At 41.7% G+C, this 16,374-nt stretch overlaps 2 protein-coding genes across 3 annotated transcripts in view; one reads left to right on the top strand and one right to left on the bottom strand.

The window, feature by feature from the left end:
• cicb (capicua transcriptional repressor b) overlaps positions 1–6,405 on the top strand; it is a 34,378-nt gene extending 27,973 nt beyond the window's left edge. Inside the window, 7 exon segments of the mRNA XM_056761818.1 lie at positions 54–497; positions 589–899; positions 1,133–1,290; positions 2,795–2,946; positions 3,065–3,199; positions 3,307–3,432; positions 4,599–6,405. Of these exon segments, the coding sequence (XP_056617796.1) occupies positions 54–497; positions 589–899; positions 1,133–1,290; positions 2,795–2,946; positions 3,065–3,199; positions 3,307–3,432; positions 4,599–4,876 (1,604 nt within the window). The 3' untranslated portion in view covers positions 4,877–6,405.
• Positions 6,406–8,373: 1,968 nt separating this feature from the next.
• Positions 8,374–16,207, bottom strand: znf526 (zinc finger protein 526). Of its 2 annotated transcripts, none has more exons than XM_056763338.1 (8): positions 15,118–16,207; positions 13,062–13,456; positions 12,813–12,973; positions 12,627–12,734; positions 11,754–12,544; positions 11,539–11,665; positions 9,240–10,811; positions 8,374–9,126 (listed from the first exon to the last, which is right to left on the bottom strand). In XM_056763338.1, the coding sequence occupies exons 2-8, from the start codon at positions 13,315–13,317 to the stop codon at positions 8,965–8,967; spliced, it is 3,177 nt and encodes a 1,058-aa protein (XP_056619316.1). In that variant the 5' UTR covers positions 13,318–13,456; positions 15,118–16,207; the 3' UTR covers positions 8,374–8,964. The 2 variants fall into 2 exon arrangements, with proteins under 2 accessions (XP_056619316.1, XP_056619317.1); XM_056763339.1 differs by having other exon boundaries at positions 15,109–16,207.
• Between the last annotated feature and the right edge of the window lie 167 nt (positions 16,208–16,374).

Here is a 16,374-nt window from a genome sequence, read left to right on the forward strand (position 1 = left end):
TTTGTTAACAATGTTTTCCACTTTCAAACACAATTTTTGATTTGATTTTCTAGGTCAGCCGTCGCTGCTGGCCCCAGCCCAATCTCCCGGTGCCCCTCATGCACCAGTCATCACCGCCATCTACACCCCCACAAGTGTTACATTGGCGACTGGTGTGGTGTCCATGGGCACGGTGTCACCCAGTGTTGTGTACCCAGTGTCTAGTCCATCTCCCCACATCCTTCCTAAACACACCACAGCAACAACCTCCGTGTCATCTGTGACCTCAGATAGGCTGGGGAACGTGTCATCAAACTCTGAGCGTCAGCCGCACCAGGACCGGCAGCATCCGGACGGCATCTACCAACAGCCCTCTGACAGACAGCCAGAGAAGGTCTCTCTCTCTCAGGCGGAGAAATCGTACCATGTCCCCAGTAAAACCAGCAGCTCATTTGCGCCCCCACCAGGCTCCTCAGTGCCACTGCAGCCTCGGAGCCCTGCTCCCCTCTCTCATTCTGGTATGAGTGTACATGAAAAATAAACAAAAAGACAAACAGAGCTAAAGTTCTTAATAGTAAGTGATAGAATCCGTCTTCTCTCTTTCAACAGGCAGTGCTCCTGGGACTCCAAAACTGATCACAGCAAGGCCTCCTCAGAAGGTGAAAGCCACAGTGGCCAACATCCCCGTGGGGAGCTATGATGGAGGAGGGAGAGGAAAAGAGAGGGACAGGGAGAAAGAGCGAGAACGAGAGAAGGAGAAAGAGAGTGGGAGTCGATTCACATTTGACATAGACAAAGCAAGTGAGACGAACTCTCCTGCTGCCATCCCACCGGAGGAGGGCACAGTGGAACGCACTGCCCACCCTGGAGTGGAGGGAAGTGCCACCAGCGGGCTTGGCAAAGAGGCAAACGCCAAAGAGGTTAGGCCCTAACCTGACTGTATAATCAACAATAAAATGGGTCAATATTAATTGAGTAGTTTTGAATTAACTGTATTTTGTTAATTAATATGTATCAGTATTTTTAATATTAATAATATTTGTATATTTTGTATTATTTATTAATCATTCTATGGGATAGAAAATTTCGGACATTTTTGAAGCCAGTTGTGAAACAAAACATTTGTCACTCTTCTCACTTTTTCACTTACCAGGCTGAATGGAAGGACTCCTGCCCTTCCTCTCCGTTACCTCCTCCCTCTGGATCAGATCCTGCCCACCCTCAACCTTCCAGCGATAAAGATGCACAACCCACTAAAAAAGTCAAGGCCCGCCCTCCACCACTCAAACGCCCGTTTGATTCTGTTGACAGGTGTGTTTCATGAAATATGACATTTTCATTGTTTTATTCTTACTCATCTGTAACATCATATGTTTGTAGGGATTTATTTTAATGACAAGAATCATATTGTGGATTCTACTAATCTGAGTCTCAGACCACTAGTTAAAATGCCTCTATTTGGATGCACACTTTTTCCGTATCAGATAAAACCAATTTGAGTGGAAAGTTTAACTAAAAAAGCTATAACAAAACTTTCGTTAGGGGGCGATCACATAGAACGTGCCTGTCATGTTTGAAAACCAGAGGCGCGCCACGCTGCACTTTTGGTTGACTCTTTGAAAAGAGCAGGCAGCAGTTTGTATGTTGCTAGGTAACCACCGAAGCTGTCCTGTCAGTCAAGGATTATTGCGCAAACGCTGTAGTTGCTGTTAAGTGTCATATTATCAGAAACTTTAAAAAGGATCAAGCAGAGGGCACTTGCTCTGACCTTGCTCTGTTAACCTGCGACAACCAACACAAGTTCCACTGCAGTCTGCATGTTTCAAGCAACTGTAAAGTTCTGTCACCACATCGGAAGGTCCGCCTCTCCTTTCATTCGATTGGACAATAGAAAAAAAGCCTTATCGGTCAGAGTTATTTTCAACTTCAGGTGCTCAGAGTGCTCCGCCAAAACACGAAGTGCTGCAGGTGGCAAAAACGTGAGGGGCACATAAGCAGCGCGCAAAACACTCCCTGCCAACTGAAAACAATTCAAACGAGGCGCGTCTTACAGCAAAAACTAGTTCTGTCTGATCGACCTCTTAGTATTGATATTGACTTTCTAGTATAAGTATTCATTTTACGTACACTTTATTATTTGAAAATGTTTCAATAAAATCTTGTGTGCTTTTTAGAATGACGAAATCACACATTTTGTACAGAAAAAAGGTGGTTGATGCCTCACATTTGGTGACTTTAGCCCTATTCACATAGGATTAGTATTAACTGGGGACCTCTAGTCATTTGTATTCAATGCCGGGGTTGTCTGTGATCTTAGTGCGAATCGGCATCTCTGTGATTTGGCGGGGTCATTTATCATTTTTCAAGGTTTTATCCACCGTTTGTGAATAATGAGGCTGTGTTGAAGTGTTTTGATATTATTTTGGGTGCTGGGTCATATCTATACCGCCAAACATTGTTGTTTTGGACTGTAGTCTCCCGTTTTGTTCGCGATCGCAGGTATCAAATGCTGATAGGTACAGTTATATATCATTATACATCATCCAACTTTAGGCTAAACAAACTACACGCAAAGCCTTGCCATCATATCGGGAAAAAAAGTCTGTAAATTTGAGTAAAATCACAGGCTTCACTTATCCCATGCAAATGAAATACATATGTGGGGAACCCAGATTATACTAATCCGATGCGAATAGGGCTCTAGACAAAATAGTGCAAAAAGTGCTTTCTTTATTCATTTTATATAATATTAAAATGTTAGACAAAGATCATACTGTTTAAATCCTTGATATTAAGTGTGGTTTTATGTGTACAGGGTCCTGTCAGACGTGTACTTTGAGGAGCGCTTTGCAGAGCTGCCTGAGTTCCGTCCAGAGGAGGTTCTGCCTTCTCCAACCCTACAGAGTCTTGCCACCTCTCCGCGAGCCATATTGGGCAGCTACCGCAGAAAGAGAAAAAACTCCACTGGTGAGAGTCAAATTCAGCATAAATGATTCCTCTGTGTAGATGTTCATGTAAAAAAAAATAAAGTCCTGTCTTGTATGTATCAAAATATATAAAAATTAACAAACTCTACTGTGTGCAGACCTGGACTCATCCACAGAAGATCCCGTCTCTCCTAAAAGGAAAAGCCGTCGCAGATCCAGCTGCAGTTCAGAGCCCAACACACCTAAAAGTGCTGCCAAGTGTGAGGGGGACATTTTCACCTTTGAAAGGCCAGGTAATGTTCCATCCCCATTAAAAACCATTTAAAATGCATCTCTTATTGGCTGTCGCCACCTTCTCTTTCTGTCATTATTTTCATGTCCTTCTTTCTCTCCGGGGCAGATGGAGAGGATATGCTAGGGGAGCTGGAGTTTGATAAGGTGCCCTACTCCTCTCTTAGGAGGACTCTTGATCAAAGGAGAGCTCTTGTCATGCAGTTATTTCAAGAGCATGGATTCTTCCCCTCAGGTGATGCATATACTTGTGTAGCAGTGTAACTCGCACACAGCAGAATAATGACCCATTAGAGATCATTTTAATTAAAACAAATCGATGTAAGGGAACAATAACATCGATTAGATCAAGACTTTTGGGGGTCCTGGCCTAGATCGGTTTAAAAAAAATCTGAGAGAAGGTTATAAATAAAATCAAATAAAATGAAGACCTAAACAAACTAGACAAACTGAAAATAAATCAAGAAATAATAGAAATTAAGTTGCTTTCTAAATGAAGAAAGCCACTAAATTCATTAAGGGGGCTTATTTCGCAAAAACAGCAGGCTGCTTATACATTATCCTGCTTATTACACTGCTACTTGCCACATGAGAAAAAAATTGGGCATGAAATATATTTTATTAGCTCATTTTTACCATATGCAGACCTTCCGTGAGGAAATGCCGTTTACTTTTGGTTTTAAGTTAAGAAATGACGTTCAAATGTCACAAACAGGCTATTTGGTTTCTTCATTTGTAAATATAATGTAATATATGTTATTAAAGACATATATATATATTTAATTTGTAAAAAAAACTGTCAAAATGATTTGCTGCATCCGGGCCAATCAGAACCAAGCATTTCAACGAGCCGTGTAATAACTGGAAATAAATAAGAACTAAACTTAACTTAACTAAACTAAAATTTAAAATAGTTATGAATCTACATTTAAAAAAGATATACTACAGTAACTCTGGTATTCAAAAACAAAATATAATTTAAACTTATAAAAAGCAGAAAGTTTTGAGATTTGTTATGAGTTTGTAAACAAGAATCCAGTCACTTTAATGTAAAGTGAGTTAGAAAATGTTGAGGTTCTGTTAAGGACATTTCAGGTTACAATGTGAACTGTAAAATGTTGTAAATTACTAAGTTACTGACTAAATGCATTTAGATTCTTGGTGAAAAGAGGAAAAAACTCTCATATCATGTAAAGGAGCATATTTTATCTGCATTTTCTGTGTGCACAATACATAATTAGCAATATTGCAACAGTACTATTGTAAAGAGTCCAAGAAACTGAGCTTGTCAAGAAAATAATTATAAAAAATGACATTAGACAATTAGCAGTTTGCTCTGTTTCAGTTTCTTCCTGTCTTATGGTCTCTTTTTCTTCTTCCTCTTTCCCCCTGAATCAACAGCTCAAGCTACCGCTGGGTTCCAGGCGCGATATTCTGACATCTTCCCCACAAAGGTGTGCTTACAGCTCAAGATCCGTGAGGTCCGACAGAAGATCATGCAGACGGCAGCTCCTTCAGAATCGGCCGCCTCAGACCTTGCTTCATTACCGGGACCTTCCGGGGCATCCGGTGAAGGAGGAGGGATGGATCCGCTGGAAAAAGAAACAGAGCGAGATGTTGAGCAGAACAGCCCAGAGGAGCCCAGAAACGCTGGCGATTCACAGGACTCCACCAGATGAGGTTATTGGACCGCTGGAAAGCTTTGAGACCAGACCTCTCCCATCGATATCTGTATCATTTGTTGTCTCGTCTCTGCTATGAACAGTTCCGAAGGACGTAGAGAGAGAAGAAGATGCAAGAGCAGAAATTTCATGTAAATTGAGCAGATGAGGGGAGATGCCTCAAAACCGTTTGGGGTGTGGAAACGTATTTCCTCAGTATTTTATGTTACTAAAGAGAACTTTAAGATTTCAAATGACTTATCAACTTAAAGACAATTGCATACGCCGCAGTGCATCGTCTTGAATATACACACTTGAATTTACAGTATAATATTAGTCATTAGGCTTTCTTTGAACTTTGAGGATTGTGGGTTAAGCCCTGTAAACCAGTGAAGTCGCGCTGCTGATGTCTCTCTAGAAGGGGGGACTAGTGAAGGCACCCAATCCATTTCAGACCGATTTGTGTTTTTATGGCCTGATTGGCAGTAGCTTGGCTACAGATTTTTTTAATGGCTCGTGAGTTCCTGCCGGTCATTGTGAGGCTGGCCTCCATTGGCCGAGATAAAGTGATAATGAAGACTTACATATTTTGTTTTTTTTCTTCTGTGGTGTTTAGATTTTCTGAGGACTTCATGGATAGCTTTGTTAAAGCACTGAATACCTTTATTGAGGGACACATTCTGAACTGTGTGCTGCCATTTGCAAACCTTTCATCCTATGATTGGCTGTAGTGGTTGTCAATCAAACTGGAGTCATTCCAAAGCCTCTGATTGGCTGGCCATGAAGGAAAAAGGTAATGGAAGGAAAGTCAACAGGCACATTATTGCCATTGATTTAAGTTTTTCCATATATTAAGAGATTCCACGTATTTAAACATTTCTTTCCCTGCCTTTTTCATTCAACTTTCATGAGCTGGTGAAGCACGGAGGAAGCAGATATTACTATAACGATTTTATTAACTTTTTAGAAGAGACGCTTGATTTTCAACATGTAATTCTACAAGTTATGTTATAACATTTCTCATTATTACTGTTCTTATTAATGTTTTGTTATTCTTGTGGATCTGATCCCTATATCCTATATATACTGTATTCCTATTAATATACTCTTTCTTTAGCAGAAACGGAGGGATGACTGTCCCTTTTATAGGCACTTCCACTACTTTCTTTATCATTATAGCGACTTTTTAACATTTAGGTGTTTTTCTCCCAAACCAGGAATTCATTACATGGGCTTTTGTTGTCTTGACACTCCAAGCCTCTTTCTGGTATACACACACTTTTCTTAAATGCATTACTTACATTCCTCCCCTTCCTCATTCCTCTCTCTGTCACTTTATCATTCTTTCCTCAATCACTATCGGCTGTGAGGTGGGACCGAAGGCATCAGGAGCGATCTTCTCCTGCAGCGCTGGTCTTTGATGTACATTAATACAGAAGAGTCCAAAGACTCGATACCAGAATAAAGAGCATCAATGAAAGAAACAAAGCCAGTACGGAAAATTGCATTGTAAAACAAAAGAGAAATAAATATGGTTATAAACTTTTCTTACTGTGTAACTTTGTTTGGCTGATTGACATATCCAAGACTTTATACTGATAAGCTCTAAATTTGTAACTACAGTGCATCCGGAAAGATCATCACAGCGCTTCACTTTTTACACATTTTGTTCAATTACAGCCTTTTTCCAAAATGGATTAAATCCATTATTTTCCTCAAAATTCTACAAACAATACCCCATAATGACACCATGAAAGAATTTTGTTTGTTTGAAATCTTTGCAAATTATTAAAAATAAAAAACGAAAAAAAGCACATGTACATAAGTATTCACAGCCTTTGCCATGACACTCAAATTTGAGCTCCGGTGCATCCTGTTTCCACTGATCTTCCTTGAGATCTTTCTACAACTTGATAGGAGTCCACCTGTGGTAAATTTAGTTGATAGTACATGGTTTGGAAAGGCACAAACCTGTCTATACAAGGTCTCACAGTTAACAGTGCATGTCAGAGCACAAACCAAGCCATTAAATCAAAGGAATTGTCTGTAGATTGTCTGAGACAGGATTGTATCGAGGCACAGATCTGGGGAAGGGTACAGAAACAATTCTGCAGCATTGAAGGTCCCAATGAGCTCAGTGGCCTCCATCATCCTTAAATGGAAGAAGTTTGGAACCACCAGGACTCTTTCTAGAGCTGGCTGCCCGGCCAAACTGAGCGATCTGGGGAGAAGGGCCTTAGTCAGGGAGGTGACCAAGAACCCGATGGTCACTCTGACAGAGCTCCAGCATGTCTCTGTGGTGAGAGACATGCTCCAGCATGTCTCCTTCTGGAGAACCTTCCAGAAGGACTCTCAGACCATGAGAAACTAAATTATCTGGTACGATGAAACAAAGATTGAACGCCATTTTTGGAGGAAACCAGGCACCGCTCATCACCTGGCCAATACATCCCTGCAGTTAAGCATGGTGGTGGCAGCATCATGCTGTGGGGATGTTTTCCAGTGGCAGGAACTGGGAGACAAGTCAGGATCGAGGGAAAGATGAATGCTGCAATGTACAGAGACATCCTCGATGAAAACCTGCTCCAGAGCGCTCTTGACCCCAGACTGGGGCGAAGGTTCATCTTCCAACAGGACAATGACCCTAAGCACACAGCCAAGATAACAAAGGAGTGGCTACAGGACAAGTCTGTGAATGTCCTTGAGTGGCCCAGCCAGAGCCCAGACTTGAACCTGTTTGAACATCTCTGGATAGATCTGAAAATGGCTGTGCACCGATTCTCCCCATCCAACCTGATGGAGCTTGAGAGGTCCTGCAAAGAAGAATGGGAGAAACTGCCCAAAAATAGGTGTGTCAAGCTTGTAGCATCATACTCGAAAAAACTTATTTCACGTTATTAATATTAATTTTTTGTTGAATTTTGAGGAAAATAATGAATTTAATCCATTTTCGAATAAGGCTGTATTTTAACAAAATGTGGAAAAAGTGAAGCGCTGTGAATAATTTCCGGATGCACTGTATCTCTCATTATACACATAAATAGATGTTTAAAGTTTGTGTGAATGATGTGCTAATGACAAATCAAGGTTCAATTTATATTTGTGTGCACTTTGTCCATTCAGACTCAAATGAACTGTTTGGATGCTCCATCTGTAAAAAAAACTGCACGCTTTATACACCCACTGACTCCAAGCTATCAGGCTGTTGAATTAAAATGTATTTCATTCTTTGTTCATCTGGCCCAAAATGCAGATCTATTAAAAGTGAAAGGACAATGGGACTAAATTGCTACCTGCCAAATTTATGGATTATATTATAGTTTGCATTTACTCAGTATGCCTTCAGCACTCTTTAAATTCACTGCACGAGTCATGTGGATACATTTAATGATGCTTTTGTGTTTTAGAAGTCTTTTGAAGCTTGAGAAGAGACAATCCCATACTTTCACCATACTGCAGACTATAGTGTTGTAAGAACTGCACACGTTCATAAACCAACCCAAAAGACAGAGACAAACTGTTTAAATTTATTAACACGTCCAAGTCATCGTACTAACCTTAAAAAAAATGTTACAAATAATGTTCAGTGTACGGACAGAGAGGTATGATACTGCATGAAACACATTTGACCATCACGATAATGACCTGTCAAATGGTTTTTGAGTCCTTAAGTTAACAGTTGCCGTTTCTGGTACCTCACAAGAAATGCCGATCAGAATGTTCAATGGAGCGTCAATGAGCATATCATGTTCGTTATTAACGAACACTTTAAACATACTTGCACCGCTACACCAACAGGTGTCATTTTTCGGTGCTTTCTGCCTTTGTCCAAAATGTTTGTCGACAGCCATCTTGCCACAGACTGACTTTACCACATGTCTTTCCATCTCTTGGGAAGAAGAAAATATGCATGAAAACTGATCCCAGAGAATTGATTCGAGTGGTCGTTTTGTGATACACTTCAATGGAAGTAAATTCAATCAACGTCTCAGACAGCTCACTTCAATCAGTCCGACCCTCACGTCGGGTTATCTCTTTCTGTCATCTTCCAGTTTTGAAGATGATCCCTAAAGGCTGCTAGAATACTGCACGGTTCTTCACTCGTTTCACATTAACTGCACGTTGTCCACAGTAATGGCCTCCATGTTGATGCCGCCCTCCATGGCGGTGTGGTACAGCTCAATGGCCTCTGCCAGGTCTCCACTCGTCTCTATAATGGCAATTGGCTCCCCAAACTCATTACACATAATAGTGGGAGTGCCTTGAGTCTGAAATACAACAAATCAAAAATATTTTACAAAAATCTTAGTTTTACAAATGAACTTTATTAAACACTACATTTACAGGCCTATACTCGCATACACAAGTACCAGCTGCCTACCTGTGTCAGGTTAGATGTTTGTATCTGAAAGACTTGGGACTGTCCGAGCTGCATCCCCTGCTGGCAAAGCGACGGTACTGCTGTGGCAAGATCTATCTCAGAAGCATCCATGACAGTAAAGATTGCTGTATTAGCTTCTGGACCAGCATCCGCATTTTGCTCTGGGTCCTCTTGCTTTTGGGTGCGATTGTGGGTCTTACGGTGGTTCCTAAGGTTTGATACTGTCCTGAAAGTCTTTCCGCATTCAGCACAAGCATGCGGCCTCTCGCCAGTGTGCGTTCGCCGATGTTCTGCCAGATGCATGCTCTGCACAAAGCCTTTGTCGCAGAACTCGCACCGAAACGGCCGCTCGCCAGAATGCGTGCGAAGGTGCTCGCGCAAGTGTGTGTTTTGACGAAACCGCTTGCCACAGATGGCGCAGGGATACGGCCGCTCGCCAGTGTGAACTCTTTGATGCAGTGTAACACTTGAGGCAGAAACGAAAAGCTTTCCACATACTAAACAGGGATGGGATTTACCAGTAGAGGCGGAGCCTCGTGGCCTGCCCGGCCCGAGTCCGTGGCTTAGCTGGTGCAAGCGAAGATTTGCTGGCGAGTTGAGGCGCTTGCCGCAGATAGGGCAATCCAGATTGGGTCTTAGTACTGAGGTGGTGTTCTGTTGCTCAGTGCCGTCTGTCGATAACTGCTGACTAGATGCTGCTTGGAAATCTTGAGAGATACTGTGCGGGGCTGTTAGGTTGGGATGGTCCTCCAGGCAATGCAGGTCTCGTTGGCGTTTCCGCAAGAACCCTTCAGAACAGTGCGGGCAGGGGTATGGTGCCGGTGACCCCGGGTGGTGAAGAAAACGATGAGCTACCAGTTTAGCAGGACGGATAAACGAGGCCGAGCAGTCCGGACAGGGCAAGGGTTTGGCATTGCCGTGAAGATGCTGACGGTGTTGACGAAGATTGGAAGATTGGCTGAAGGCTTTGTGGCAAATGTCACACCTGTACGGACGGACTCCTGTGTGCGTGAGTCCGTGGCGGGAAAGATTAGCCAGAGAGGAGAAGGTCTTTCCACACACGCTGCACTGGAACGGACGCTCACCCGTGTGAGTGCGCAGGTGGTTCCGCAAGTGGATCTGCTTCTTGAAAAGTTTCCCACAGATGTTGCAATTAAAGCGTCTTTCAGCGGTGTGAGCTGTCCTGCGATGCCGCAACAAGCGGACCTGCGAGGAGAATCTTTTTTTACAAGTGGGACATGGGAATTTTAGATCTTCCTCTGGACCAGGATTCTTGCGTTTACTTTCCTGCTTCCCGCTTTTTTCCATATTGCCAGTAGTTGAATGGTTTGGGTCACATGTTTCCATCTTTAGTTGATTTTGGGTTTGCTCTGTGAGTTTAGCATAAAGTCCATTCTCTGCCAGCTCCGCAGACCGGGAGACCACAGTAATACCTTCAATGACAACAGGACCTGTTTCGCTGGGAACTTTCACAAGAGACGTTGGCAGTTCTTGTCTGTCTTTCTTCCAAGCAGCCTCTCGTTCTCTTGCTCTTTGGATAATGGAGAGGGATGACTGCTTGGCCAGAACAAACTACAAAGGGGAGAGGTTAACCCTGTCAATGTTATTTTATTGCCATTCATCTCATTGTTTGTTTATTATAAAGGGATTTTTCACCCCAAATTACAGTTTGTTGTTCCAAATCTTTCTAGATTTCTTTGTTCAGATGTACAGAAAAAAAGATATTTGGAAGAATGCTTATAACCAAACAGTTCTTGGACCAACCAGAGAACCATTTGTTCGGTTGCAACCAAATAAATATATACAGATTTGGTACAACTAGAGAGTGAGTAATTCATGACAGAATTTAAATTTTTGGGTCGACTATTCCTTTCATGTGCTAATGCATTCAATGGCTTAATATGGGGGTCTTATGTTCCCCACTGGAAACATAAGTGTTAAATAAATATGAAAATGGATGTTACTTATTCGCCTACACATATATGATTCTGTCTGTGAAAACCAAGCAAAACGATTTTTGTTATTGACTGTTTACTCTACATTCTACATAATGTAAAGAACATCCTGTGAAAGTAAAAGTAAATTATCGACTGAGTAAGGACACTTCAAAAATTTAAATGATTCTTTAGGAAGCCCCTTCTGTTATTTTTATGCAATATAATAAAACTTAGCGTCACATTATATGTCTTGTCTTAACCTGCATAAATCTTTAAGTTTTTAAGTTGTATTCTTCTGCCACAATAACTTTTAATGGAGCAAAGAGTTGCAATGCACTTCCTTCATTACAACCAACTGTTACCTGAGAGTCTTGCACCACCGGCTCACGGATTTTGTGAGTTCGGCGATGGTACAAGAATTTGGTCATGTTAGTGAAGGTTTTGGCACAAAACGGGCATCTGTGCAGCGGTTCAGATGTATGCGTTTTCCTAAAATGAGAAAAAAATAAGCATTTAGATCTAGATTTTGTGATGAGGAAGAACATAAATCACCAGAAGTTTGTATGCGTATCAGTACCTGTGTATCATAAGTGTCATTTCTGTGGTAAAACCATGTCCACAGTCCACACACAGAAAACGTGCCTCACCAGAGTGTGTTCGCATGTGTGTCTGTAGTGACACCAATTTCTTAAACACTTTATCACACTCCGGACACTCGTGAGTTCCTTGCTCGTGCACCCGAATGTGTGCCGCAAGCCGATTGGCTGTGGTGAACGTTCTGTTGCACTCCTCACACTGAAGACTGCTGGGAGAGGCAGGAGATGTCATACCCTGACCGTCGGAGCGGGTGGCTTGTGCACACCTCCCTACAGTAACTCTGCCCCCTTTACGGCCCTCTTCCGATCCATTGGTTCTTCTTTCGTCCTCCCGAGCCACAGAGCTGTCTTCATACCCCACCATCACCCCGGTGCCCCCACTCTCCTTGTCCTGGCCTAAGAAGTGCTCCCCCTGGTGTTGAAGAAAATCCTCTGGTGTGCTGAATAGCAGATTACACTCGGAACATTCATAAGGATGGATGATTAAAATTTCCTCTTCTTCCTTCTTTAACGTGTTCACCTGACCAGAAGCCGGAAGAAGGCTCAGAGTGGTCATGTTGTCCAACCTGATAGGATCGGCATGTAAGAAGGGGGCGAGGAGTTTGGCTTTTGAAAGGGCACCCGAGGCAGTCCCATCTGCAATAGCTTGGGCGGAGCAGAACTGTAGGCGGAGCATAGCGGAGGAGGTGCCTGTTAAGGAAGCGTTTGCCGGAACTAGCATAGCTCTGGCAGGGGCTGCGGACTCAGATGGAGTTTCTTGATTTCGAAGAGCCTGAAAATTAACCACAGTCGGTGTAACAGGTGCCACCAAGAATAACAAATTGTGTGGATATTTGCGTAAAGGTGGAACAGACCTGTGCTAGGGTCAGTATCTGGCCTGCCCTTTGCTCATCCAGAATAAGATTTTGCACATTATGAGACTGGAGCTGAGTGACTGAGCCATCCGGCTGAAGAACAAATTCCTTAAACAGAAAACAACAGAAATTCAGACAACGCAAAGAAGACCTTCAACAACAGTGTGTATACGTGTGTGTACTTACAGTTTCAGTGCTCAAGGTGCTATGGGTACTGCTTCTGCTATGTGACTGCCTGTGTGCCATCCAAAGTTCAGGTCTGTCGAAGAGAGCCAGGCATTCCAGACACTGGTACTGGATTGGCACTTCCCCACTGGCACCAACCATCTCTGTGACCTCACAGAGCTCTGAAAAACATGCATTAGCTAAATTTAAGAAATGTGTTCTGACATGCACAGCACAAACTCTAAAGCCATTATAAATCCACACACTCACCCTGCCCTGCCTCCCTCATGTGCAGCTCCTGATGTGCCAGTAGTTCATCTGGATTCCTGAGGATGGCTCCACACTCCAGACACTGATACTGGCTCTCTCCAGTCTCATAATCTTCATGGCTGGCCAAGACTTCTGTTTCATCCCCTTCGGCTCCAGTATGGATCTGCTGGTGCACCAGCACCTCTTCCAACGTATTAAAAAGCTGCTGGCACTCACTGCACATATACTGATGCTCTATATACTCCTGGTCACTCATGGTAACTGTAATAGTTGCAGTGATAATGCAGGCAGGAGGTAATATGTAAAGATGCGGTGCTATGTGACCATAGGTAGATGTTATGAGGCACAACGACTGAGTTCAGTACACATTACTGTGCCAGATATGAATCCGTAACCTGAAAAAAATATGAATAGAAATATGTCAGAATACAATTAATACAAACATACCCCCCAAAAAGGTCAGTTCTTAAATAATATTGACTTTCCTGTAGCTCAGAGGTTAGAGCAAGGCACTATCAACGCACGCAACGTACGCAGAAACGAATATAGTTATATGCAATGTATATTGCTTTGGATGAAAGCGTCTGCCAAATGAGTAAATGTGAAAGATTATATCACAGGGCTGTGGAATGCTTCATTCTGATTGGCTGAAGAATGTTCAACGGGGGTGCATTATTTTCCAGGTCTGTCGACCGAAATACAGTTCGGTATCACTGTGCCAAGTTTAATGTCACAATGATGTGTTTTACACAGTTTTGCAGTGATTATTATATTTGATTTATCCGTGCACTGCATTCTTTTATTTTTGTTTCAATTTGCACTTTTAAGCAACAGCGTTAAGCTCCTCTCCCCCTGCTCTTGATCCGACGTTTATAATGTGAAACTTTACTGTAAATGGAAACGTGTGCAGTTTTGTTTAAAAAACAATAAAGAAATACATATACTGTAATCTGATAAATAAAACAACTAAATAGAAGACCAGAATGAATGACACAGTATACACTGATAGCCTACTGGTTAGTTTCCCTCTTCATGCTGCTTAACAGATAGCCTATATTTTGATAGACCTACTCTTTAAAAGAGACAGAAACTATACCATAAATAATATTATTATCACTGGCTTTTCTGTCACATTACTGTAAACACGCAGGTGTGCGAGTGGTCTAACTCACAAACACTGACACACACACACACACACACACACACACACTACGTAGCAAGCCTCCGAGTCCGTTCGCTCAAGGATGATTGAAATGAGATGCGCAAGAAAGTAGTCCTATCATCAAGAGCATTTAAAAGACGATAACATGATAAACGTTCAAATTTAACATTTGAACAATGTCCTGTGGTGTGGTAACCGTGGTATAAGCCGAATAATTGACTCCGGTGCGTTCAATTATTCGAATGGTAATGAACACCCGAGGTGTAACAGCCACGACGCGAAAGTGTGCATAGATTTTCGAATAATTGAACGGCCCGTCGTCAGTTATTATTTACATAACAACCGGCTGCCTGTACATTATCCATTTCTTTAAAAAATACATATTATACTAGTCATTTTATAATGCAGGGAATAAAGATTTCTCATATTTTAATCTGAAGACTATGAATATATGGGTAGTTGACAAATATACTGTACATGTGTCCTAGGGTGTGACATTAAAACTGTTAATAGTATGTTATTTTAAATTGTTAATATTAAAAAAATGGCATAAGGGAGATATATCATCATGGTTTGGTTTTTCAAAATGTATGCTGAAACATTTAGTGTAAATTTGTCACTAATCATGTTAATATTATAAAATAATAATAATAAACTAAAAATAATCAATAATATAATTACTATATTCTCTCTCTGCACGACAAATTATTTTTACAACATACTTTTATCCTATCCCGTGAACCGTCATTGTTAATATTACAATTTTAGTGAATATTTTTATGTTAATAAATATTTCAATAAAACAGGGAAGATGACAGTATGCGGATATCTTTACTTTTTATATATAAAGACTGACCCTAACAAAATAAATGTATATACACATACGTTGCTTACCTTGTGGCGAGCAGTTGGCGGCGCTCTACAGTTTTTGCCAGAGCTGACGAAGCGCACCGCGGTCTCCTGAGCGAGTCACCCCGCTCCACGGCGGTCGTCAGGCGGCGCTCTTCACTTTTCCCCGCAGGTCTAAGAGCGCTGAGCGAGGCCTTCTTTCCCCAACCGTTTCCGAGCCTTTCCTCGCGCGCTGCAGCTGGGCGATCCCTCGTGCAGCTCTTCTCTGCCCGCCCTAAGCTTTCCCGTGTTTAGAATGATTTCTTACCGAAGCGAAGCAATATTATTCTACGCGACGTCCTGTTTGTTTATATATTTTGATGTAAATGCCATCATGGACGTGGAATTGCACCGTTTGTCTGGCCTCTGTTCCTTGCTCTGTGCGCGCTACCCCGCCTCAAGGGGTTGGCATGTGGCTCGAGGAAGCCGGTGATTGGATGAACGGGCTGTCTGTCAAACTAAACGTCTTGATGGACAGCCTAGTGGTTTGATAGTGACCACTGAGCGATTAAAGTTTCATATAATAGAGTTTGGCTTCTATTATATGAAATGTGACTGTCAGACAATTTAAACACACGTCTAAACCGCCTCATAACGATTTTATAATTGAGATTGACCTGTTTTCTCAACACTCCGTTTGCTCACATAGACAATAAGAGATTTGATTATGTCGGTAGGAAATAACATCAAAAATTTTCATTGTACCACATTTGTAAACTGACGCGTCGATCAAAGACTTCTAAAACAAATTCTAGTGATATGATCGTGGTTCATTGCATTCATAAATGTTATATTTTTCTGTGATTGAATTGACAGATAATATAAACTATAAGTATTTAAGAAGTCTATTTTTAGATTTTTTGAGTTTTTGGATGTGAATAAAATGATAAATGTATATACTGTATTCTGAGCTTTGATTTATTGGATAAGACTAGAGAGTGAGGTCATGTAGTCCTAAACCAGCTCGTATTTTGGATTTGTGAAAACCAGACGCGTCACATACCTGTATCACATTATCTTTAGTGATCATAACGAAAACGTTACAGTAAAGTTGGCCTATATTCTTGTACAATAGATTTATTTGTATTCCATATTTTATTTAGCAATAAATGCCACCCATCCTTATTACCTGATGTGTATTGCGTTATCTCATTGTTTTGGCTTTATTTTTGCCATTTAAGCAGTTTTGTATGTTGCAGCATCGAATCTTTTCAAGAATGTTGTTGTACTTCATTACCCAGAAGACATGCGCATAGAGCGTCA

The sequence above is a fragment of the Triplophysa dalaica genome, chromosome 12 (assembly GCF_015846415.1).
Source record: "Triplophysa dalaica isolate WHDGS20190420 chromosome 12, ASM1584641v1, whole genome shotgun sequence".
Taxonomy (NCBI): domain Eukaryota; kingdom Metazoa; phylum Chordata; class Actinopteri; order Cypriniformes; family Nemacheilidae; genus Triplophysa; species Triplophysa dalaica.